We start from the raw sequence: 27689 nt of genomic DNA on the forward strand, positions 1-27689 counted from the left end.
AATTTTTTTTTCCACTTTGGGGGCTTTTCTTTTTACTCTATTAATGTTACTTTTTAGATGAATAGACGTTCTTAATTTTAATCTAGTCAAATTTATCATTTTTTTCCTCTATGGCTTATGCTTTTTTGAGTCTCATTTAAGAAGTTTTCTCCTACACAAAGGATATTTTCCTATATTTTCTCCCAAACATTTTATAAGCGTTGCTTTCTATATTTAGGTCTTTAATCCATCTGTATTGATTTTATGTTGGCATGAAGTAAGAGTCCAATTTCAATTATTTCTCCATAAGAATTACTAAATATCTCAGTACCACATATTCAAAGTCTACCCTTTCCTTTCTGATCTACAGTACTTGCTCTCAAATAATTAATGTCTACATATGCATGGGTCAGTTTCTCTTGTAAGTCTTCATGAACGTAAGTTTTGATGGTACAGTTTATGTGAGCCTAAATTTGGCATCAAAAATTTCATTTTCATTAACATATCAAAGTGCAACATTTGACTTGGTATATTATACTGTTAACCTATGGTCAACGTGCTATCACTCATTAGCCCAAATTTCTGACTGATTCATGCCAGGAAAACCAAAACACAAAGGTTTGCTCACCTCTAAAGCTGACCTTCAACAAGGCTATTTCTAAATATTCCTAAGTCTTAAATTAAGTTTTAAACATGTCTACTTAGTATTTAGTCCCTCTTTTATGGTATTCAGCTCTCTATTTCAGACACTTAATCCCTACTTCAGACAGAGCCTTTTTATCTCTTACATAAGATTTTCCATGGTTAATGTCCACTATGTAACGCAATAAAAAAAATTAAACACCTAGAATAGTCATACCAAAAATTTTGTCTATTGAAGCATTTGAAGGCAATGTGCAATTAAACACGGTAAATTGCCTTTTTAAACGTTGTGGAATATCATTTCGACCACCTCCGGGGTGGATCATTGCTGCTATGAGCTGTACATCCATAATAGTGGTGAAGTCTCCAGGCTTGTCCAGGCTGTACATTCCTTCCATTTCCATCATTTGTCGTACAATCTCATTAGTGATCTGAAATGTTATACAGCAATATTTTAGTAACACATCACTATCACATTCCTCCATATAAAATAGTGCAGATGAGATTAGAAGAAAATATTCAGCTCTTATCACTGATGTGTTTGTGAATGTCAATGATCATCTTAAATGACGCCACCCATGAAGTCTAAATCATATGTTAAACGTGTGGTGTAAATCCAAAGTATTCTTCATCGCATTGATAAAACTAGTTTCCAAATAAATTTAGATACGTGAATTGTGGAATATTTGGTACAATTACAAAAGCACTCAGAGTTACCAGTTTTACTATAGATTCCTTCACACTCAAAATTCAACACTTCAAAATACTTTAAATCAGAAGGTGGGATGGTTTTACTCCTGAGCTTTCAATAGTATATTACTGAATGTTTCATTTTTGGTTTTGTGTCCTCATTTTATCTTTTCTACAGCCTCTAACATTTATAAAATTCTCTCCTCATTGAAAATTTTTCCTCTCTTTGTTTCAGAGACTCAGTTTTTTCCAGGTTCACCTTGTGACTCTGGGCAGCTTCCTAAGCCACCCTTTCTCCACCCATCCCTCACATGTAACTGTTCTTCAGGGTTCCTTCTTTCCTTTGCTCTTCTCACTATTTCAGGAGATGCCATTTCAACCCTATACCCTAAAGAATCTCAATTCTGTAACCCTAGCTTCACATTCCCTTCAAAGCTCCACACCTGTATGTCCAAATTCCTATTGGGCACCTCCAAGTGGATGACACACAAACACCTCAAATAAAGCAGTTGTTTCATTCAACATTTAATGAATGACTACTGTGTGTCCAGCTCTGTTTTAGCATAGACAAAAATCCCTGTCTTCAAGTGTACACATTCTAGTGGTAGGAGACAAATGTACACATGTATGTTTGTATATATGTATGCATGTAAATAAAATGGTACATTGTAAGTGCTTTGGAAAAAATACAGCAGAGAAAGGAAATAGGCAATGCTCACGGGTACAACTGAATATGGGGAGCAGGGCAGGTTTCACCTCACATGACATATAAGCAAAGACTTGAAGGAGGTGAGAAAGGAAACCATTTAGATATCTAGGGGAAGAACATTCCAGATGAAGCAAATAGGAAATACAGGGGTACTGAGTAAACATCATACCCAGTGTATACAAGGCTCGGTAAATGTGGTTGGAGCAGAGTCAGGGGAGGTGAGATCAGAGAGTAAGGTTTTTGGGTCATGGTAAGGACTTTGGCACTTATGTTCTGCAAGTCTGGGAGGATTTTGAGCAGAGGAGTGTGCCATGATATCACTCATATTTTAATTGATTGCTGATATGAGAATAGATTGAGGAGGCAAGGAAAACAGGGAGGTAATGAGAAGGCATTTGTAATGATCAAGAAGAGACATGGTGATTTGCACAGGTATTAGCAATGGAGGTGATAAGTAGTGGTCAAATCTTGGATGTAGTCTAAAGATAGAGCCAACATGATTTTCTGACAGAATGAATGTACAGTTGCTATTTCTTGAGATGGAGAGCACTGTTGGAAGGGCAGGTTTAGGGAATAATAGGAATTTGACTTTGGACATGTTAAGTTTGGGATCCAACTAGACATCCTTAATTGGATAAAATGAGCCTGAAATTCAGGAGCTCTTCAGAGTTTATAGGTGATATCTAAATATGCCTCCATTCTCCTCACCTTATTAGAACTGCTGAGAGGTCTATCTGCCTTGGAACCCTGCTGAATGTAAGTGGAAAAGGGAAAGGAAGTCTTTACTGGGAGGTTTTGGCCTCAGAATGACACTTGCACAGGTATACACCCCGGGTATTCATAGCCTAAGTGGACCAGAGACTTTCGAATCTTAACCTTGCTGTGAGATGATCCTGATTAAATAAGTTCTTAAGGACTAGGAAACAACTCAAAACCTGTCTGAATGAGGGCATATCCATCTTAGGCTTTAAGAAATAGCCACCAATAATTTTTCAAGGGTAATGACCTGGCAATCAGTCAAAAATACATACAGAAAACAAGACAGTTTGAAACTGAACAAAAACTATTAAAGCCATAGAAAACAGAAACAGACCCACATAGACTGACTTCACATGCTGGAATTAACAGACACAGAAATTAAAACAACTGTGCTCAACATGTTTAAAAAAATAAACGGCAAATTTGAAAATATATGTAAGGAATAGGAAATTATAAAAAATGACAACATATTTGAAAGAAAAGAGAATCAAATAGTAATTAGAATTAAAACTCAATGAATAATTTGACAGTAGATTAGACTAAAAAAAGGGATAAAATTAGTGAAGTGGAAGACAGAGAGGGGAAATAATCTAGAACATAAGCACTGAAGAGGGAAAAGGTTAGGATGTACAGAAGAGAATTACAGAAACATAGAGGGCATAGAAGAAAGTCAATTATACATTTAGATAGAGGCTGAAAAAAGAGGGAAGAAAGCGAGACAGAAGCAGTAAAGACTGGGAATTTTCCAGAACTGACGAAAGGCACCAAACCACAGAGTCACTAGTCCCCCTGAATCTCAAGCAAATAAATACAAATAAATCTACACCAAGGAACATCATTTAAAAAAAAGAAAAATATATAGGAAAGTAAGGTAAAGAGAAAGTCTTAAAAGAAGCAAGTGAAAAAAGGCAGATTAACTACAGAGGTGCAATGCTTGTGTGGTAGTTGACTTCTTAACGGCAACAAGGAAAACAGAAGAGAGGAATAATATTCAACGTGATGAGAGAAAATACTTGCCAACATAGATTTTTACATCCAGCAGCAATGTATTTCAAATAAAGAAGATGAAATAAAGACATTTGCAGACAAACAAAAACTAAGAATTAGTCATTGAAAGACCTTCTCTAAAGGAAGTTCTAAAAGCAGAAGAGACATGATACCTGAAGGAAGGCCCGTGATGCAAGAATAAATAAAGAGCAAAGAAAGTGGTAAATATGTGGGTAACGCAAATGAAGACTGAATATATAAAACAGTAAAAATAATGCCTCATGGGAGATCTTTTTAAAAAGAGATATATAGACTTAAAATGCAAGTCAACAATAAAATAAGTCAGGAGAAAGATAAAGGAAATTGAAGTGTCCGAAGGTCATTGGATATACAAAACGGGAAAAAAGGGTTTGATTATTTTTGATTATCTGTTTATGCAGAATGTACTGTCTAGAGTAACCACTAGAACATAGAAATTGAGTACAGTATATAGGTAGTAAGCAAAAGGAAAAAAAATCAATTTCCTCAGAGAAATAGGAAGAAAGCTGCAACACACCTATGCTCAGCTGAGGGCAAGGATATGAGGGTGTTGGAGATCTGGGCAAAAGAAGAAAGTATGAAATAGTCCTCTCCCAAAGCAGAAGCCTGAATGGATATGCAGGACAGGACAAAGATATAAAACATGACACATGCAGTATGATTCCTGGGCAGCATGAAGAGCTCAGCTGAGGTCTATGATCATGATTTTAAAGTGAAACCAGGATTGTGTGGGTTTCTCCAGTCAATGTAGTTACATGGGTGCTGGCGGATGGAGCACAGACAAAAAGTTTTAACAAGACTTTAACATGGTTAAGGCAGATGCTGAGAAGGTGTATGCTACAGTGATTATAATGATGGATCATGGAATTTTAGCTGGGAAAAGAAGTGAGGAAATGAGAGCAAATGGGGGATAATTTATTGATGGTATGAAAAATAAATAGTAGCTCCACCTGGAGTCTGGACAGCAGAAGGAATAAGCTACAAAGAGTGGACATGGTAATCAGAGAATAAAATGCTTGAAATTGAGATAATGAAGGTGTCACATTGACAGTGACAAAGTGCAAGATATGACTGCATGAATGAGTCATTCAGACAGGGTGGAAGACACAATCATTGGAAGAGGCAATGTCAAGGAACTAAGAGGCCAAGACCACATAAGCAGGTATTGGCATCACCAAGAATTATGAAAATAGGCTGCATAATTTATGTGGCACAGGGCAAAATGAAAATGCAAGGCTCCTTTTACAAAACTATTAAGAATTTCAAGATGGCTACAACAGAGCATTAAACCACATGTAGGTCCCTTTGAAGTGTGAGTCCCCGTGGGATGGCACAGCTCACAGCCATGAAGCTGGCCCTGGTGACAGGAAGAGTGCAGGAGAGAGTAACAGTGATTCGGGAACTGAAATCTTCAGGGAAAGAAGGGGTGTTATCTAAGGGCCTGAGATGACGTAAGGAGGGCATAAGGTGAGACTGACCGGTTTTCAGGGAGGAAGGCAATGAGAAGCGAGGAGGACACCCGCCTCGCTGCCAGGCCCAGGTTTTCAACTTGGAGAAGTCTTCAGGGAATGTGGCATCTTGGGTTTCCATTAGAGCAAGCGGTGAAGGGAAAGTTCAGAGAAGTTGAATTGACAGGGAATTTTGTGGCTGAACCGTGGCTTCTGGGGGCACACAGAAAGGTTCCAGGAGTGAGGAAAGTAGGGAATGAGGTCAGAGAAGGGCCATGCAGAGCTGTTTGGGGATTAGTCCCAGGGTGAGCACAGGCCTGGGAGTCCTGACCTCCCGAGGGTGTCTGAGGTGAACCGGGATAAAGGGTGGGACGGGATGGGTCCTGGCAGCTCCAGGTCCATGGTGCTGATGAGGCAGTGGCTGGCGGTGGGAAACAGGTGTTCGGGATCCCATGAGGAACACATGGAAGTCTGACAGCATCAGTGAGGCTCTCTATTGGGGGGTGACTCTTGGGACTGACAAATGATCACAACTAGGACAGGGGTGTGTGGAAGAGTTACACAAAAGTGTTTTCTAAATCAAGTACTCCTTGGAGAGTCTGTAGAATAAGAGATAAGAGAGCAAGGCTAAAACCCTGGGAAGAGAGGAGCCAGAAAGGACACCAAAATCAGGTGGCAGAGAGACAGGAGGGCGTGTTGCTGAAAACTGCAGAGGGAGTCCAAGGAGGGAGAACGTCAACTATAACTCAGCCATAAGAAAAGATGAGACACTGGATGGATCTTGAGATTATTATGCTAAGCAAAATAAGTTAGACAGAAAAAGTCAAGAACCATATGATTTCATTCATACGTGGGATATAAAATTGAAAACAACAAACAAGACAAACAAGCAAAAACTCATAGACACAGACAACAGTTTAGTGGTTACCAGAGGGTAAGGGGGGAGGGGGAGGGGGAGAGGAGGGTAAAGGGGGTTAAATATATGGTGACAGAAAGAGATCTGACTTTGGATGGTGAACACACAATGCAACATACAGATGATGTATTTTTTTTATGATGTATTATTTTGATGTATTTGAAACCTATATAATTTCATTAACCAATGTCACCACAATAAATTTAATTTTTAAAAAAGACTGAGAATTCTTACTGTTCTTAGTAAGATGAAGGCTATTCACATTTTTATATATAACTAAGACTACTGATTAAATATCATACCTGATCTCCCCATTCATTAATGACTGGCATATTAATATCGTCAATAAATACAGTCATTTTTCTTCCTCCTGGTGGCCCATATGTGCTTCCCATTCGCTTATCCACATAGCTTTCAATTGTTCTCTAAGACAAAGAAATGGTTTATCTTATGCATTAAGTTTCGATCTAAATCAATAATGCTGTAAAGATTTTGCAGGGTGTCAGATGGGCGCTTGTCTTATTAGGGAGACCAGTTCATGGGCAGTGTAGATGCCTGATCACCGCACTGTACACCTGAAGCTGAAGCTGAATAATACTAAATGTCAGCTATAATTTAACATGTATAAATATAGTCACAGGATGTGGAGTACAGCATAGGGAATAGAGTCAATGGAATTGTAACAGCTCTATACGATGTCAGAGGGACAGTAGATTGGGGAAGGGTGGTTATCACTTTGCAAGGGGTGTAAATGTCTAACTATTACATTATGTTGTACACCTGAAACTAAAAAATGAAAACAATCTCAATCCATATTTCAAAAAAGTATGAGCATGTTTTCCAGAGTAAAACATAATTTACTTAATATGTACAAATGTCATTATTAACATATATATTGTGAACTAAAATAAAATAAGTTATTGGAATGTTAATCATTAATTTATGTTAAAAGAGAGACACTCCAAATATCTGCTTCAGCCTGAATATTCAGCTATTAATCCAATTTTAGTCTATTAATAACTCCTAGGCTATTAATTAAAATATGCTATTTGGATTTGTCTTAAATCTCTGCCTTAGGAAGTTTAAATAGCTGAATGCCAACTGCAACACCATTTCTTCTGATATATCTATATCTATTTACATATACCTCAATGTTTTATATGCATATATATTTTAGTATAACCATGACTTAAAATATTTAATATGTGGAATACTCCAGCAAATGATGGGCTTTACCTGAAACATCATTGGTTCCGTGGCAGATGAAAAGTTTAGACTTTTGGATAAGTGTACTTCGGGATCATATTTTTTCAAATAGGCCTTAACCATGACAGTTTTTGCAGTTCCCTGCTCTCCTATGAGCAAAACAGCCTGCAATCACAGGATAATCATGGTGAAAGGTGTTATACAACATGTTTAGTTGTAACAGCTTATGGTTCTAGTAGCCATTCTTTCAGTCTATAAATGAATACAACTCATTTCTAAAGATTTTTTAGAATTACCCCTACATCACTATAAATCCTAGTTGAATTAAAGATTTAAAAGTAAAATGTACTATAAAAGTGCTGCAAGAAACAATGAGTGAATATTCACCTGTCCACAGGAGTATGGAAGGATTTCATAAGCAGAAACCCACTTTCCTTAGCAAGCTGGGAGTCAGCAGTCTGGAGGATATTGAGTTAGAAGTATATCCTGGGATGTGGGGTTCATTCCCAAACATGTTTCTCTCAGATGACACTACCTCCAGCCCACTGTGCTGGAATTTAATTTTTCTTTCTGTAGTGTGTGGAAAGGGAATGTGTTTCTTACATGTCTTATGATCATCTAAGAAACTATCAAACTTACTTTATTTTGCTTTGCAATGGTGTCTATCAAAAAATTTGTTCTAATATTGTCAACATTTGGAACCAAAATTGATGCATATTCTGGAACACTGTCAGTTGGGTAAGAATATGGCTGAAGTCTCTTATTCCAGTGCTCCCAATCACCTATGCAATAAGTAAAAATTGACCTTAATCAAACTGCATTCTTCAGAAGTAATCAGAATACAAAAATACAAGGCTATAAACAATCAACAGACTCATGTAAACATTTTAAATATTTTCCTAAAACATGTTAATATATCTGCTTATCTAATCTCTTATCTAATATCTAATCTAATATCTATATGTGGCATTTGATAATTAAATTTATTTTGCCTCTTTTGGTTGGCTCTGGATTCTAAGGGAATTCACATCTAGATTTAAGGATGCATTTAATTTTAGTCTGCATTTTGAGTTAGAGTTCCCTTTTATCATCCCAAATCTTTAATAGCATCTAATCACATGCTGTAAAATTACTGGTCATTCTGGTGAAAGGTGGCCAGCTGAAAAAAATTAATTTACCTCAGTTTCTTTATAAAAGCCCTTTAAAAACACAAACTTCCACTTAATCCCCATTTTCAAGTGATTCCCCTACCCTCAAATGTGACTAGAGTCCCCCAAGCCCAGGCAACCCTGTGTTTTACACTCTCCAAACACTAACTTTTCAGTCTCTGGCCAGTGTGGGGGAGGTGCGGTTGTCTAGCAGTGTGGCTTTGGAAAGAGGACCTGGAGGTGTGTTTCTTAAGCAGACTTACAATCAGCCCTCTGGTTTTTACCTCTACCTTCACCCCCGTTTTCAATGCCTGAACCCTTAGAAGGTAATGTAATATACTTTACATTGCTTCTCAACTCTTCCCACTGCTGGTTTAGGGTTATCTTTTTGCCCAGTGTGCTAAATCAACTGCCACTTACCTTTCTGCTTTCATGCTTTCCAAATGTTATTGCTGTCTACTCTTCTGTTCTTTTGAGTTTATGCATTAAAAAAAACTACCTTTGCTCTTTTGGGGTTTTAGGAAGAATCAGAGGTAGGTACAGTTTTTAGGAAGCATGATTTTTCTTCTCTCAGAGTTAGAAAAACTGGGAGCGTGGCTCTGGATAAAGGCACCAAGCTCAAGGGCATTTCTTTTAGAGAGAGGTGAGCTGGGCCCTCCACACACTGGAGGCTGGGTCTGCTACATGTATGCAGGACCCATCTGTCTGGTTCGTTCTCTACTTATTCTGACATTTCCAACAGGGAAGTTGTGGGATTGATCTGTTCCTGCATCATGAAGAATCTGTGTTCTCTACACTGCTGTCTTTCCTTGTCACGCATTAGAAAGTAGATAATGTAAGAGGTGTTGCTAACTTATTTGTGCCAGATTTCACTTAGGCCACTCCAAAAGGAGAAGTCAAGAGTCTCTATACCAGTTCCCAACATGGCCAGTGTGCAACATTATACTACTCTTTGCATATATATGCCCCTTAAAAATGTATTAGCTATTATGTTATTCATAATTGGTTTACTATTTCCCCATAGAAGACTTTATATTTTTCCCATTAAAAATACTGTCATTTCATTTCAGGTATAAGTCACTGTGCTTACCATAATCCGTAACATAAAACTCATACATGGTTTGATTTGTGCCTTTAGGTATTTTTGGTAAGTCTAACTTGCTTCCGTGATTTCGTAAAAAGGCTTCAAGCTTGTCTCTGCTTTCCAACTCCAGAGGGGCTCCTAAGCTCCACATTAGGCCAAACACAAATAATTTATGAAGATGTTCGACACATGAAACACCGCCTTCTTCTTTTGAGGGAATTAAACCTTCCAGAAGAGTGAGAGACTGAAAATATTTGAAATACAATAAAAAAAAATTCTACATTTAAATGTTTTAAGTAAAAAATGTAAATGATAATAAACTTAGAAGGAGGAGGGAAACAGAAAACAAATATATCTCCAGACACTGCATGATCACTGTCCAACAGCCATCAGCATTTCAAAGAAAAATCATCCTGCTTTCATCAGGCTGCATGGCCTAGCAGAAAGGACACTAACCTGGTAATCTAGAGGTAAGGTTTCTAGTCCCAGCTCATGCCACTAACCTTTCTGAGTCTCTGTTTCCTGATGTGAAAAGCAAAAAGCCTAGACTATGTGTTTTCAAAGGTAATTTCTGGTTCTAAAGTTTGGTTACTCCCAATTTTCTAGATCAAGGATTTTATTTCTTTTTAACATTTTGCAGGGCTCAGAAAACTGTGGCCCCAGGGGCCAGCCACCTGTTTGGTAAATAAAGTTTTACTGAAATGGAGTCACACTCATTCATGCACACATTGTGTCTGGCTGCTTTTGCAATACAACAGCAGAGGTGAGTAGATGAAACAGAGAGTTGTACAAAGCCTAAAATATTTACTTATGCAAAGCCTAAAATATTTGCCCTATATACCCTTTTAAGAAAAAGTGTGCCAACCCCCATATGGCATCAGAAAGAAATGTATCTACAAGTAAGACATCCTTAGTCTTTTAAAACAACATTATTTCAAGATAGGATTTTCACTTATATTATGCATTTTAAGTAATTACTAAATATTCATTGATTTCTGCCTTATACATTATTTCGAACCCACCCATCTTCACTGACTGATACCCCTTACACTAAGAGAGAATCAAAGCACTAGAATGGATAATGAGAGATCACTTATAGACTAGAATCAGGAGAGCCCTTAAAAATCTATGCTCAGTTCTGTTGGTTTTTTTTTCCCCCAAAGAGTAATAAGGAAAACTGAGTAAGGAAAAAAATACTACAAACTACTTGGAGAACTGTTTAAAGCGTTCCCTGACATATACTAAATTTGCAAAGCCAAGATTGCCATCCATCTGTTCCTGATTGCCACCAGCTCTTTTTTGTACTTTTCTATAGAACTGCCAGCTTTATTTATTTATGTTACCTACTCTCATTATTGGACACACTTTCTGGGAAGGTTACTAAGCTTGACAATGAGAAAGATGGTTCGTTCCTCTTCTCCTGACAACACTCCCCTGGGAAATGAAAATAGAAAAGAGATAGCAGAAACAGCATTAATGAGCTCTTTAATAGGAATCCAACTTCTCAGAGCCTTCACAGCCACATGATAAAAAGATTTCTATGGACTGCGTGTATTTTCTATTTCAGATGCCTCTAAACTGCAACTAGTGGGGGGGGGGAATCTCAAATCTAAGTAGTGAATGTACAAAAAGGAAAATCTTACTTGCATGATATAGTTGCACTCTAAGAGTTGCATTTTTGGATTGAGGTTTAGTTTCATAAATGTATATATATCTTCAAATATTTTATCATACAGACTTTGGAATACAGACGCTTCCTGTGCAGTGCGCTTGTTCAACCATGCCTGCAGCAAAGAAACAGAGTCTCTGTTTATTAAGAAAGTGAAACATAGAAAGATACTGAGCCTGCTTCTGGGGGGGGGGTCTCTCTTCCGCACCTGTAATATCGGCCTCCAGCTGAGAGCAGAGCTGCTGATATAGACCATGCCCATCCGAGAAACCGTGGCAGGAGAGGCATTCTCAATATTGTGGACTTCGAACAGAAGCTTACAACTGGGGGACATGGGGATGCGATCTCCATTAGCTAACGTGAGCGTCTTATTGTCATCCAACACAGAATTTAAGTTCTCGATCCAAATGGCATCTACAGGGCCATCTAAAGTAAGGAATATGTTTTCACCTGTGAATAATTAAAACAGAAAATCACTTTTCACTTGAAAATAATTAAAGCAGAAAATTATGCAAATAACTCATTAATAAACTGGCCCGAAAACACTGACCACAAAGGAGAGCTTATGTGTACCTTTTTTAGCTTTTAATGTTTTTCTCCACAGCGTAGAAAAAATCCCATCTGTCCAATCATTGGTAGCAGTGTCCAGTCGGCCAAACATCTGAGGCGCAGTAATAGCTTTCGGATTCATTCGCATTTCTCTGTGAGGCCTGCCGCATTCTGTTAGTGCCTTCATCAGGATAGTTATAACGGCTGTCTTCCCTGAACCACTGGGCCCAAGAGTCATCAAGCCATGACGTACCAGCGATGTCTCGTATAACTACGTAATGAAATGAAACAATCAATTGAAAAATGTAACTTGTCTCTTGCTGACATTCATGGAAGTAGTGTGCTGAAATTTAAAAAGCTTTTAATCAGTGCTTCACTGAAGTAACTAGTTCATTATTTGAAAGATGAGAAGATATAAATGTTTTTTGTTTTACTGAACGTAGATAGCAAATTAACACCATGTTATAAAACGATACAACTGATAAAGTAATGACAATATGGAATTTGGATTACATTTTGGAAATAATTAATTCGGGATATAGTTTCTGCATCTCAAACTACTAGTCCTTGTCATTTTGTTTTGCTGATACATATCGAGCAGTTTCTCCCGTCTGCATGCAATGTGATTATATCGCCCCCTCGTGGTGGAAAGCAGCAACACACATCATTATGGTGAAGATCCAAGTTACACATCCGCCTTCCAGTTACTCAGTAACACAGCTTGAGCTGAGGATTCTTGTGCAAGTGATTTATTCAGGCAGTGCTCCCAGGAGAAATTGATAAGGGAGTGGGGGAAGCAGACCAGGAATGGGGAAAAGCCAAGCAAGGTGTGGTTGAGGACAAAATCCTGTAGAGGGTAACCCATTAGTCCTTTACTAAGATGTTGGTTTGGGAGTGGGTGGAAAATAAAACCCCAGGCATGGCAACAAAGTGGCTCCAGGTCTTCAGAAGGGAGTGGTGAATGTGGGTGAATGTATTAGAATCACACGGAAGCTGAGGAAGTGCACACAGAAATGGTGAGAGAGGTTCAAGGAGAGACACTCAGAGCCTGGACAGCGTCTGGTACAACATCCTGTCTATTGGCTTCTTAATAAAAACAAGAATTCACAGGTCTCACAGCAGATCAGCGGTAGAATTTGAATTCTTCTCCTTCCATTTTAGATAGATATTACTACTGTAACCCTTAGTTTAAAAGCCAACAGAGGCACTGGTCATAACAATATATCAAAGAGTAATGTCACTGACATCAAAAAAGAACATAATATTGTAGTCCCCCACCCACTGAGTTTAGCAGGATTTTCGTACTCAGCATACTGTATGAATATCAAATACAAAATGTTTTCTCAGAAATTAAAAAAAAGTTTTTAAGTGGTTTCCAATACATGGATGATGAATAATACTTAAACTTTTAAACTTTAAATATTTCCTTGCAAGATTTGGATACGTTTCATATACTTGCACTTCTTATAATCTGGCAAAAATAGTAAGTTAAAATAAGAATTGTTGTTTTTCAAATACAGTTTTTAACAGTCTCCAAAGTTTCAGCTCATTCATATTCCAAAAGCCCTGGAAAATACCCCCAAAGCATGAAGTTCATAGAGATTTCATCCTGTGTCTCTGCTACAGTTTCTTGACTCTGCTGATAAAGTGGCTGGGTGGTTGTCATGGGTGAAATGTGAGGAACAGAAAGATACCAAGAGACGCAGACAAAGATTCAAGTGTAGGTGTGTGAACATGTCCACACACAAAGCAGGAGCAAAGTAACACTACCAGATTCCTCAGGCTCCGTGTCCCACAAAGGCACCCAGCCACGGCGATACTGCCGGACCGGGTGCAAGAAGCCAGCTGGATCACCCCAGCTCCCTGTGTTTTCATAACTTCATATCCCCACCCAACTGTTTTTGAGAGTCTGGTTACCACCCAACCTTCTCACCAGGTATAAGTAACCTCAATAAATCCATACTATCCCACTAGGACCAACACATCCTCCATCCTCCTGAGGACTCTTCTTGTATTGATGTGTTTTAATTTTGTGTCAACAATTACATCGAGTAAGACTAATATCATGAGTTCTCCTCAAACGGTGATGTTTAACAACGCATGCCTATCATTATATTGATAATAGATTAAAATGTCTTTACCTGCACAAGTTTGAGATTCCAGGGGGGATGGTTAATCAAACCTTCTATCTTGACCTGGTTGGCTACTGCGGCTTGGAGTTCCACGTAAGTACTACTATCCAGTTGTAATCCTGGAAACAGGTCATTGATTAAGCTGAGGAACAGGGGCTCATCTTCATCAACCTAAGATGGCATAGAATAAATTTGTGTGTTCAGTCCACAAATGTTTATCAACCAGCTAGGAAGCACATAGCACTCATCACTTCATGCCTAGAGATATATTACTCTCTGAACCAGACTTGTATCCTCTAACACTTTCTCCTGAACACCACCACTGAACCCAGTTACCTACAGCATTGCATCCCAAGTTCCTTGGCATTCAATGTCTTCTACAAGCTACTGCTCCAAGGTTTGCTCTCATTTACTTTATCATATGAATGCTTTGCTTCTCACAGACAGGTATATGCATTAACCATAAAAAACAAATGACAGTCCCAACCCCATGAGAATAAAATATTAATATTTCATTTAAATAAGGAAAATACCCATAACCCTGTATGACTTGCTCATCCAACATCGGCTGGAAAACCATCAGAGTTCCAACTATTGCAGATGTAAGTACTCTGACGCTAATCCTTATTAGCTACATCTTTCATGTCTACAGCACCCCATTCCCAACTGCTAACCACTCTGTGTTTTCTGGGGCTCCCCTGTTGCTTTCTAGAATTCTTGTCTGTAGTTTTAAGAATATCATTATCTAAGGGAGGCAGTGAGGTCTACTGGACGGAGCAGAGAATCTGGCATCAGAAAGTCTTGTGGATTTTTGTTCCAGCTTCTCAACTGACTGCGATTGTGGTGGGTTCTCCAAACGCTCCGAATCTCAGTTCCCTCACAAGTAAAATGGCCATAAACACTCTAGTCACCCATATCCCACAGAGTGGCTAAGACTCAAAAAAGACAATACCCCTGAAAAGTCTCTGGAATAGTAATGAACTACACAGATGTTAATTATTAGCTTTTGTAGCTAAAATGTGGGCTCCCTAGGAACCATTTCTTCTTCAACCTTGTTCTCCCAGGGCGTGGACACAATACATAGCCTAGAGAGGCCCCTGAATAAACACCCCATGAACTTGTCCATCAGCTAATTCAAAACAACTTGGCTACCATTGTGACAAGAATGAAAGTGGTGAAATAACTATTATAATCTCCATGGCAAACTTTCAACGCATTTTGGAAAACAGAAATAATGTTGATGTTTTGGGAGAGACACAGCTGAGATAAGCTAATCATATACAGACAAAGCAAAGAATTCTCATGGTTCCCAGTGAATCCAGATTTTCACGTTTAGAATATGTACTATATTATGAATAATGATAAAGGAATGGACTGAAGTTTTGGGGCTGAAGCCCACTGATGAAGGCTCAGCACTCAACTGACCAAAGGATGAATTTCCAGCCCACAGTGGTCATCCGAGGCCATGGGGTTTTCTGCCTCCTGGAGGCATAGGGGTAGCTTTGCACACCCATTGTCCCTGCAATTGTTAATGCTCCTAGCTTAACACAAGCCCATCCCTATTGGTCGGCTAAGTAGAAAGAAACTAGGTCAAAATTTTGAAAGAGAAGTGAATTTGGAGAAGAAAGATACCAATTTAGAAAGGTTCATATCTCTTAGTACTCTCATGACAATGCTAAATTCAGTATCTTCCGGTCGGGCTCTTTTCTGAGCTCCAAGTGTCCTCAACACAGATAGAATATTTCTCAGCCCGAAGTCATAATGAACCTAAGATGGGAAAAGAGAGAGAAAAGAAGATTTAACTGAAAAGCTCTAAATGTAGACCCACTGTATACATATAGCCAGATATTGTGATACACATATACTGTAGTTTTGGAGTGGCTCAGCTGCAAAGTTTTATTAGCTCAGTTCTGCCATCTTTTCTTTAACTGACAAATGATCATCATTCCATTGAAAAGATCAAGCTAATGATACAGTGTCGCGCTTTAAACATCTTTTGAGAATAAGGCAGTCTGATACAGTCTGAGAGACAGATTTAAAACATGTAACCAAAGAGGTTATATGACTCCATTTATATAACATTCTTGAAATAAAATTATAGAGATGGGGGGAAGATTAGTGGCTACAAGGGTTTAGGGGTCTGGGAGCAAGTTGGCTGTGGCTATAATGGGGCAGCATGAGGACACCATGTGGTGACAGATCAGTTCTGTGTGCTGATTATGGTCATAGATGAATGAACACACACACACACGAGTGTATGTACAATTGGTGAAATCTTAAACTTTGTGGGTTGTATCAGTGCCGATTTTCTGGTTTCGTTATTGTACTATAGTGACAAGATGTCTCCATCGCGGGAAGTGGGGTAAAGAGTACACAGGACCTTCCTGTGCATTTCTTTGCAAATTCCTGTGAATCTATAATTATTCCCAGATAAAAAAGTTTTCAAAATACATAATCAATAGGTCAAAGTAATTATAAATATATTTTAGAAATGAGACAGTGAGGTTTTTTGGGGGGGGGGGTTTTTTTTGTTGTTTTTTAGCTGAGCCATCCTGCTACCTGTTGGCAGCTCAGGGGCTGCTCAGCTCGGGCTGGACTCGAACCACTGTTGCTCAGAGCTCAAACTCTTGAGCGAGCTCTTAACCAACTGAGCCACTCGGCCGGCCCTAGACAGTGAGATTTTTAAAAGCTCCTTGATAAGCATTTATTTCTCAAGGTAAAACTGCAAAGTAAACGATCAAGTTCTATGGCTAAGGGAAAAACAGAGTTACCTGCTTAGTAAGTTGCTCCTCACAGAGATTGTAAAGAACATAAAATTTCTGAGCCAAGACAACATTTTCAAGAAAACCACAGCTTGCAAGTTTAACTCGCATAATGATCTGAAAAATTAATACAGTGAAATTTTCAACAACTTTAGTGTAAAGCAAGTGAAGAACAAAAATTATATTACGCTTTTAAATCCCAATGCATACCTGTCTATCAGGAACCATCATAGCAACAGTTCTAAATTGAATTTTTAAGTTTTCTGGCAGTTCCTGGCGCCCAGCATATCCAGGGTTCTAAAAGTTAAAATTATTTAAGTTTCAATTATTGATTTAAATTTTATTTCACAAATATTAATACATTTCAAACCCCTAATTCAGAGTCTAAGGTGGTATTGAAAAAATCATTAGATTCATAAAAGCTTCCTCCTTTCTCAAAAATGTATATTGGGCCATCCATATTTATTAATGTCACATTACTCCCTTTATATATTTCCATTTTTATTATATTAATAAAGGCACACACACCACTTTGTGTAGCAAAAATTATGTATCTATTTATCAACTGGTTAAAAAAATAGAAAAGAAAATGGAAAAAAAAACGAATAAATACAGGGATAATTATGATTGAAAATGTTATTGAAAGAGGAAGAAAATTCAGGGTTTCATACTGATTAGTCTACTTAGGTAATTTTAATCTCCTCTCTTCAATTATTCTTATCAGTCAGAATTAAAGAGTCCTTTGTCTGACAAAGTCCTGTTAAAAAAAAAAAAAACTTACGGAGGTGAAGAGAAATAAAGGAGGGAATGATGAGAAAAGTATTGAAAAAGACAAGTGTAGAGGTGGAAAGGAAGCTAAGGCCTCATAAGTAGCTACAGGATGAGGACAGGTCAGACCCCAACGTCCCAGGATTAAGGTTAGGGGTTCAAAGACACGTCAGGCAAAGAGAAGTCAGTTATTTTAGGAAAGTGAACTAAGAAACCTTGAATCCCTGACCACTTACTGGATACCATCACTAGGCCAGATGCCTTGCTAAGTGCCGGGAATACAGAGATTGCTGCTTGCCTATCAATGCTCCTTCTTTGCTCCTTCTTTAGTTACAGAATGCCAGATGCAGGTTGGGTGCATCACTACCCAGATTAAAAACTACATTTCCCAGCCTGCCTTGCAGCTGGTTGATTAAATTCTACACCATAAAATGCAAAGAGACACACTGTATGAAATATCCTTGTTTGTTTGAATGGAGGTGATTTAGTTAGTTGACTGAGATAAAACAGAGATGCTTCTGTAGCCTCTTAGGTCATAAAGTGACCTTGACGTTGGAAACCATGATGGAGTTAGGAAACAGAAGAATCTTAAAACCACTACCTTTTGTGTCTCAGTTATTCACAGCCTAATCCAGTATCTAATTGATATTTTCAATATTATTCTGAATCCAGGGAGGTTGTTCAACTTCTTTTAAATTCTTCTACACCACCATTATCGCACTGAGTATATTTCTTCATTCCATTTTCTAAGTTATAACTGATCACTTCAGGATTATTATTTACCCCCAACTGCCTTACTAGATGTTTGTTCACAATAACGCTTATCAGAAACTTTCTTGATTTTGCTTCCTATGATTTATCTACTGGGACACTTTGTGTTATCTTGCAACTTAGAGATTTAAATGAATAGAGAATACATAAAAACATTAAATAAAACTGGTTCAACATTTTAACATCATTTCTCCAATTCATAGAAACTCCTATTTATTCATGCCTTTGGTTTTCTATCTTTACAATATTGTACCTCAGAGTTCTGCTCTCCATTACATGGTAACTAAATTTGTTACAGTTCTTTGGTATAGGACCTTTTTGGACATTTTAAATCATTTCTATCATCCTGTATTAAGTTTCAGAGAAAAACCAAGTGTAGACGTTAAGTAGTCAGGTGTTGATGTTAGACAGACAACAGCATCTTTCTCTCACTGGCTGTGTGACTTGAGCAAGTTTTAAAATCTCCCTGAGTCTGAGGTACCTCAGTTATAAAATGTCCACCGTACAAAATACACTACAGAACTATACTTCCCTGGCCCTTTCAAGTTGGGTGCAGCCCTGTAAATTGCTTTAGCCAATGGCTGTGACTTGTATCACTTCTGAACAGAAACTCTAAGAGCCAGAGCATAATTCTTCATGTTCTCTTGTTCCTTTGCTACAGCAACCAGCTATGACAGAGGCAGTCCCAGAGTGAGGACATATAAAGCAGACCTGCTCTCCCTACCCCTACCCAATCAAACCACAGTGGACATGTGGCATGAGGGAGAAATAAATCCTTGAGGTTTTAAGCCATTAAGATTTGAAAACTGTTACTATAGCTATCCTGTCTGATATAATGCATAAAGCATTTAGCCTATTACCTCACACATAATAAGTGCTCAATAAACAGTAGCTATTATTATCATTAACATATTACTATTTTATTTTCTGTCTCGGCTATTTTTACTACTCAAAACAAATCATATGTTAAGAGAGAATAGCTCCTGACCCCTAAATAGTCAGTCATTTATCCACTAATAGATATTTTCTTTCATTTAAGTCTAATCAAGTTGTATTTAAACCTTGTGTTCTCACCATTGTTAAGAAGATCCCAAATTCTGGATTTAAATCAACACAATCACCATCAGAAAAAATGAACTGTTTTTTTCTCTCTTTTCTTGCCATCAAAATAATATGAATTTGCTGGGCTGCCACTGATAAGACAGGCAATTCAATTCTGTTAAACTCATCAAAACAGCCCCAAGAGCCTGACTGTGCAAGACCTGGGATGAAAAACAATTAATTTGAAAAATGTTACTTCATATTAACAATCATTTCTCCAAAGTGCTCTCAAACAATTATATATAGAAATACAATTTATATAAAGTTTCATATCTGGCTGTTTAGAAAGACACATTTCATTTTAGATACAAAGAGGCTTCATTGTGTGTGCATCACCACCAAGACAATGCAGACAGTACACACCAAAATGAAAGCATAGACACGTCATATGCCGAGGGGTGCTGAAGGGTGATAAAATGTGATTCAGTCTTGAAGTGTCACATCAAGTGAGGATGGAGAAGGAAACATAATAAGTGAGGAAACTGACACAATAAGGGATGCCCCGTCTAGGTCAGATCACTCTGCTCCTTTTTTTTTTTTTTACCCCCCCAAAGCGACTGGCCCACTTTATTTTCCTACCAGTAATGTATAAGGGTTTTCCAACTTCCCCACATCCTTGCCAGCATTTCTCATTGTCTACCTTTTTCATTATATCCTTCCCAGTGGGTGGGAAGTGGCATCTCATTGCGGGTTTTTGGTTTTTTTAATTATTATTATTAATTTCAGGTGTACAAAACAATGCACTAGTTATCCTTTTCACCTCTCACAAAGTGACAACCCCCTCCCCCCACTCACTGCCCCCTACCCCACCCCTGCTCCTTTCTTATTAAAATGAGAGAAACGTCAGGAGGCTGAGGGAGACAGAATGGCCAAAGGGCTTTCATTTATTCCTTACAAAACCCAGCACAAAGACAGACTGTACAGGCTGTATATTGTGAATGCTGCTGTCTAATCTCTGAGGATGAAAACATCCACTATCTTTAGCTGCATGAAATGCTCTTTTTCTCCTATTATTGCCCCTTCTCCTCTCCCTCCAGTTTTTCTTCTTTCCTTTGGGGATTTCCATTATACAGATGTTGGAACTTAGTAATAGCTATCTCCGTGGTTCCTAAGTTTTTCAAACTTTCCATTGGCTTTGGAAATGTATTCTTTTGGCTAGATAGTTCAATTCAAGAGATTTTTTTTAAAATTTACATTGTCAATATCTAATTATTCAATTTGTTATGTTTTTCATAGCCGCCTGTTTTTCTTGAATTGGTTGTACGTGATAAATTCTTGTATCTCCCTAACCTCTTCATTTTATTTACTTTTTTCTTTTTTCCTCTATTAATCAATTTTGTGATGAGTAGGTCTCTTTGCTTTTTGGGGTGCCTCCCTAATTTCTTCAAATATTTTATGACACTTCATTATGTCTGCATGTGTGTGTATTTCCTCATCCTGTAAATAGATTCCTGTTTGCAAGATGCAAGCCCGCTCCTGGTGATTGGGAAGCAAGGAGAACGCCCCCTCTTGGTCTGAGGCTTGCAGTTTCACCTGGTGCATTGCTTGCCTCTCTGGCACAAGCTCCCTTCTGGGGTTGATCTTTGTCAGGACTCCCACTTCAGACAGCTGTGCTACTTACTACCTTTATACGGAGGAAAACCATGGAAGACAGACACCTCCCTTAATTTTCCCCGGCCTTCTGCCATAATTTTGGTATTCTGGGGTTTACCTTGCCCTCTAGTCAGCTTCTCTCAACAATCCCCAACCCTCAAGCCGGAAATGATCGACAGAAGAACCCTTTTCTTTGATTAGAAAATAATTCTCAGGGTTCAAAATGTTTTAACAGGCAATTATAAAGAATACAATAATGAATACCCATGTACTCACCTATCAAATCTTAACAATTTGCTTCAGATTTCATTCTAAAGAATAAAATATTAGAACTACAATTCAAGTCCACCTATGTGCCTCTTGGGTCCACACGCCCTCGTGCCCCGGAAGTAACCTCTATCTCGAATTTGATGCCAATGGTTCCTATGCCTTCTTTTCAACTACTGTTCTTACGCATATATTCATGAACACTATATATTTTGCTCGTTCAAAATTTATACATGCGTATCTATTTATCTGTCAACATCTATCTAGCTATCTATAAGACACTGTATATATATCCTCCTAAAATTTGAGTGATTTGCTCAGTGTTATTTTCCTGAGATTTACTGATACTGATACATGTGAATCTAGCTCACTATTTTTAAATGCTGTGCTGTACAGTATTCCACAGCATAAAATATACCAGTTTAAAAATTCCTTTTACTCTCAGTGGCTACTTGGGTTGGTCCTAATAATTTGCTGTAACATTGTATCAGTCTTGCTCCCGTCTTCTTGCAATCTGTGGGAGGAGTAGAAATTCTGGGTCCACGAGCACTATCACATTTACCTCCTGTTGCCAGACTGTTCTTTGCAGCAGCTCCACCAATTTACACACACACACAAGGAGTACCAATTTCTACACATTCTTACTAACAAGTGCTGGATCTTAATCTTTTGTCAGGTATACGTGTTCACATATCATCTCCTTCCTAGTCTGTAGCTTATGTTTTGCTCTCTTTCTTAAATGGAGCAATATCACATAAAGGCTGTATAAATGTGTATATATATATATATATATATATATATATATATATATATATNATGTATATATATATATATATATATATATATATATATATATATATATGATCAAAAGATACAGTGAATGTTTAAGTAAAAAAATTTATTACAGTAAATGACACATTGCCATTCATCCCTCTCAAAATACTCCCCCTTGCTTCAAACACGCTTATCCCATCATTCTTGCCACTTTCTGAAGCAGTTCTGGAAGTCCTCTTTCATGAGTGTCTTTACTTCATCCTTTAGCATGACAACGCTCTGTGTCTTACATCGCTTCTGGTATACTGCAATTTCTGTCAAATAAAAACATTATGGTGTGTCCTCATCCAACATATTCACTGGATCTGGCACCGTGCGACTTCTGGCTCTTTCCCAAAGTCAAAATGATTCAGGACATCGAGGCAGCCACGGCAGCGCAAATAAAGACACTCATAAAAGAGGACTTCCAGAACTGCTTCAGAAAGTGGCAAGAACGATGGGATAAGTGTGTTCAAAGCGAGGGGGAGTATTTTGAGGGGGGTTAGTGGCAATGTGTCTTTTACTGTAATAAATTTTTTTAATTTAAACATTCACCATATTTTGTGATCACACTGTGTGTGTGTGTGTGTGTGTGTGTGTGTATAAAATATTACCAACAGTCAGGTAATGAAAGGTAAGAGCTGGGTGTGCAATCTCATGACATCTACTATAGGGACATTTTCATATCGTTAAGATTTAAAGGAAGAGCTAGATGAATGAACGCATGACATGTAATAGAAGGAAGCCCCGGTGTACTTCTTCCCCTCTCTTCCCTCCCAGAGGGAAGTCTGAACTGCTAGTCTGAGCGTTGTGATAATCAGTCTCTTGCTTTCCTTTTCTTTTTTTACTATTTAGATATACATGGCTAAATAATCTGTATTTTTTTGTTTTACCTAATTTTGAATTTTACATAAATTTAATCGCACTATATGAATTTTACGAGACTTGGTTTTTTCCCTCTAAATTGTAATTGTGAGACTGTCAGTGCACCGTGTTGTAGTGACTCATTTTTATTGCTATATCGCATTGCCTTACAGAATTTCATATACATTTTCTTTCCTTTATAGGTGATATACAAATTATATGTTCACAATTTATGTAATCAGTCCATCCTAGAAAACTTCGAGCTGTTTGCAGTGTTTGCTGTCATAAGCAACACTGCTGTGAACATTTACACACAGGTCCCCTGTGCGTAAGTGCAGTTTATCTGAATATATACCAGGAGGTGGGACAGCTGTGAATGTACATGTATGCTACTCCCACCAGTAGTGAGTGATTGTTTCTGTTGCTCTACACTTTGCCCATGGGCAAAAAGGTCACACTTACATTTTTGTTAACCTGGTATCTACAAAATGGTTAGAATATGCAATTCTTTGATTGCTGGTCATCTGATTTTCTTCATTTGTGCAATGCCTGTTCAAGACTTTTTCTCATTTTTCTATTGGGTTATCTTTTCCTCATTGATTCTAGGCATTATTCACATATTTATACCTATCCTTTGTAGGCAATATATGTTGGAAATGCCTTTTTCAAATTTCTGGCATGAGCTTTCTCTTTTTGGTATCCATTCATGAACAGATGTATCAATGTATCAATCTTTATGGTTTGTGATTTTTTTTGTATTAAAAATCCCTTTCTACTGTGAAAACAAAAATATTTTCCTTTATTACCTTCTAAAAACCATATAGTTTTGCCTACCATATTTAGGCATTTAATTTTCAGAATTCATTTTTATATATGGTTTAGGCATTCAATTTTCATATACTATGTTGGGATCCAGTTTCCCTTGTTATATTAATCATCTGTTGTTCCAGGACAATTTATTGTAAAGTCTATCTCTTCATCACTGATTTACAGTATCACCTTTGCCAAATGTCAAGTGTCCTTGACCTATTTCTGCATTCTCTATTATATTCCACTGGTCTGTTTATCAATCCCTGTGCCAAATCACACTCTCAAAAATGATATCTTTCCAATATTTTCACTTTCTAACCGTTCTTTGTGGTTTATCGAAACAAATTTTACTTGATTTCATATTCTAGGAAACTTGCTAAATTCTAATTTTCTATAGATTTAAAAAAATTTTCTTTACAGTCTACCATAACATTTGTAAATAATGGAATTTTGTATTTCTTTTTTTCCAATCTTCATATTTTTGTTGTTGCTACTGTTGTTCTTTACTGCATTAAGTCGGGTCTGATGCAGATGAAGCAATAATGGGAATCCTTGTCTTATACTTCATCTCAAAGAGAATGCTTTCAGATTTTCAAGTGTGATATTTGTTGTGGACATCCTTTATCAAGGGATCCATGTGGATGAGTATCCAGGAGAAGAATCGAAGGAATGGTAAGAGTCAGGGGTCTGAGGAGGGAAAGTGATCCGAGTCTTTGAGAAGCATTATAGAGGTCGATATAGGTATAGTGGGGAGAGTGGGGGGAGAGTATTAGGAGATGAGGTCAGGTCAGAACAGTACAGGCGGGCAGACGAGGGGCAGGTGTGGTTATGTAAGACAATATAGGACCTTGCGAGGATTTCAGCTTTTACTCTGAGCGAAGCCACTAGACAGCTTTCAGCAGAACAGTGTCATGTTCTGGCCCACATGTAGGATTGCTGGGGTGCTGTTTTGAGGCTAGAATGGAGGGGACGAGGGTAAACCCAGGAAGGCCAATTAGGAGGCTCGTTGGAATAGTACATGTGAGGGATGATGATTGGCTTGAACCAGGATGACAGCAGTGGGATCAGAGGTGATCAGATTTGGGATGTAGTCTGAAGGTGGAGCTAACAGCATTTACTGACAGTTTGGATGTGAGTATGAGAGAAAGACAGAGTAAAGGATAAGTCAAAGATTTTTGTTTGAGCATCTGGAAGAGTGGAGTGGCTATTCAGTGTGATGGGGAAGGCTGAGAATGGAGCAGACATGGGAGGGGAGACCAAGAGCTTGGACCTATGAGATATTTAAATGGAGATGTCAAATAGTAGATGTCAGTTGTATATATGAATCTGGAATTTCAATAAGTCCAAACTAGATATATGAGTATAAATTTGATCATATAGATAGTATTTAAAGTTTAGATCTACATGAGATCACCAAGAGAATCCACGTAGATAGAAAAGAGAAGACCACCAAGGACTGAGTTTTAAGACAGAAATGTTCTCTAATCTTTTTCTTTGTCCATCTGAAACCACCTCCTACCTATCTTTCAGGATATTCTCAACTTTTCCCATCTGCTGAGAGCCCTCCTTCTTGTTTTCCAGTGTTGCTTTAAAAAAACTCTTTCAGTTCAGTGGGATTGAATGTAGAAAGGGAAGCCACGTGTGTCATCGGTTTGTTGTCTTGGATCTTATCTCCGCCACCATTGTTTCAGACAATAATAAATTGATTCAGACATAAAAAAATTCATAATAAATTGATTCCATTTTCATAACCCAATACACATTTAACTCATGGACTATAATGCCAACAGTAGTATCGAACCATATAAAATTGATGCTATCCAGCCATTTTTGACCAAGAAAAAGTGACAATATCATACACACCAACTCATACTAATTTTGGTTATGTGGAAAAATATCACTTTAGATTTATACCAGAAAATAGTATCAGAGTGCAATAAAAATAAATTCACCAAAAATAACTTCACAGTGTTTGACACTTGCCTTTAAAGATCCTTCCTAGCCCTCTGAAATCCATTTGATCTGAGCAGTTAAACACGACCACATATTTTCCCAAACATCTTCCCATGTCTTTTGTGGTTTCTGTTTTGCCAGTGCCCGCAGGTCCTGCTGGAGCACCTCCCATGTTCATCCCCAAAGCCTGTGCCAAGGTGATATAGCACCTGCAAATGTTATTCAGATAAAGTATGGTGAATATGAGATAACATACGTTACAGTAATGCGCAAGCAAAAAAGTCCAATGTGATTGGAATGGGCCTGTTTATTCTAGAATTGGAGCAGTTCACATAAAACAGACAGGCACCCACACAAGGCCAGAGTACTTGACATCCATTAGAAGTATATAGTGGTTACAAACATTTCTTGGTTCAAACTTTAAATTCCAAAACCCTGACTTAAAGCCTTCAGGCCTTCTTTCCATTGTGGTCAGGATAAATCCTAAGTCAGAGAACCAAATAAGCAGTAGTGTCCTGGCAGATGTTTAACAATTGGCTCTCCAGGGGGGAAAAAAAAATCGATTTTCATGTTTGCTGATTTCTGTGGTATAAATGCTCCCACTATGGCCGATCACAAGCTACCAATGTGACATCACAAAATGGAGACGAGATGCATGTAGTTGGCTCTCACAAGCCAGCACAAGCCAACTCTGCCACAACATTGCAAATAGTGTTTCATTCATCCAGATATATGCTAAAAATAATGTAATGAACCTCATTGTATCTATGATCCAGCTACAGTTATATTTGTTTCAGATCCAAGTAAAACTTAGAAAAGCTTTGTTGGACATGAAGCTTTATATGTAAATATCAGTGGAAGAGAAAACACACTGACAGGTTTATGCTGCAAAGGCACTGGGCATGGCTGAATCAAGAGGAAGCTGAAGACGAAATCTGACTGTTACAATTTTACCTGGAGGCAGCCCTATTTAAAGTAATGGCAGAATTAATTGTTCTCTGACCCAATTTAAGTCAACCCTATAAAGATTGATTGTCTTCTATGCATAGCATATTGCACTGGGTGCTGTGGGATATGTAAACATGAAAAAGACCCAGCTGTTGCCTAATGTCATATACTGGAAAAAATCATAAGGGGATCTGCCATTAACTGACTATCCAGACCTAGTCAAGAAACTTCACTTTAGGTCTCAAATTTCCACATCTGAAAAACCAGGATACTAAGACAATTCCCAGGGCCCCTTCCTTCTCTGCAATTCTAATGACTTCCTTTATGGTTCTAGAGATATTTTTTTCCATCTTGCAAATCTAAAATTTATGACTAAATTACTCATAGTCAAAATTCAAGCTTGCTTTTATTCTTTACTTTTTTTTTTTTTTTTTACTCCATAAAAGTTTAATGTGCATGTGTTTAAGTAACAACTGACTTTCAGGAGCTAGCATAGACCTAACACAACAGCAATAAGCTTTGTTAATATTTCAAATGCAATTAAAAAAAAAATTTAAGTGCATTATTTCATTACAAAATGGAATAACAAAAACTGAGTTTCCTACCTATCTGTTAATGGAGTGATCACAAGACGATCAGTGCATCCCAGAAATTCATTTTGATAAATAAAATCAACATCTGTAATAGACACCACCGTTTGATCCAAATATTCTTTAAAATAAAATCTACTCTGTTTTAGCCATTCAAAATCAGTAACTGATTTGATATGCATTTTTACCTAAAGAACATGAAATACAAAGAGATTACATACTGAATTGCAATAGCATAAAACACAAGCATATAGGCAGTTTTTATTCAACCACTCATGAACTGATTCTCATTCATTTAACATGTATTTACTGAGTCCCTCCTTGGGCCTCACACTGTGCTAGGGAAACAAAGACAGACATAGTTCCTGCCCTCTGGAGCTGTCGGAAAAGGACAAAAGACAAACAGATAAACAAGTAATAACAATAAAGTATGAAAAACAAACAAACAAACAAACAAACAAAAAAAAACAATAAAGTATGAAAAGAAATTCA

General features: G+C 37.7%; 1 protein-coding gene across 1 annotated transcript in view; it reads right to left on the reverse strand.

The window, feature by feature from the left end:
• Window positions 1-27689, reverse strand: part of DNAH8 (dynein axonemal heavy chain 8) — a gene marked incomplete at its 5' end in the record, with an annotated part of 267299 nt that overhangs the window by 178170 nt on the left and 61440 nt on the right. The window contains 15 exons of the mRNA XM_019633277.1: window positions 839-1052; window positions 6472-6594; window positions 7406-7540; window positions 8015-8157; window positions 9614-9851; window positions 11251-11391; window positions 11485-11726; window positions 11850-12096; window positions 13967-14128; window positions 15590-15724; window positions 16729-16836; window positions 16930-17016; window positions 19333-19520; window positions 25690-25868; window positions 27213-27385. Coding sequence (XP_019488822.1) covers window positions 839-1052; window positions 6472-6594; window positions 7406-7540; window positions 8015-8157; window positions 9614-9851; window positions 11251-11391; window positions 11485-11726; window positions 11850-12096; window positions 13967-14128; window positions 15590-15724; window positions 16729-16836; window positions 16930-17016; window positions 19333-19520; window positions 25690-25868; window positions 27213-27385 — 2515 coding nt within the window. The remainder of the gene's footprint in view (window positions 1-838; window positions 1053-6471; window positions 6595-7405; window positions 7541-8014; window positions 8158-9613; window positions 9852-11250; window positions 11392-11484; window positions 11727-11849; window positions 12097-13966; window positions 14129-15589; window positions 15725-16728; window positions 16837-16929; window positions 17017-19332; window positions 19521-25689; window positions 25869-27212; window positions 27386-27689) is intronic.

The sequence above is a fragment of the Hipposideros armiger genome, unplaced genomic scaffold (genome assembly GCF_001890085.2).
Source record: "Hipposideros armiger isolate ML-2016 unplaced genomic scaffold, ASM189008v1 scaffold_1270, whole genome shotgun sequence".
Taxonomy (NCBI): Eukaryota; Metazoa; Chordata; class Mammalia; order Chiroptera; family Hipposideridae; genus Hipposideros; species Hipposideros armiger.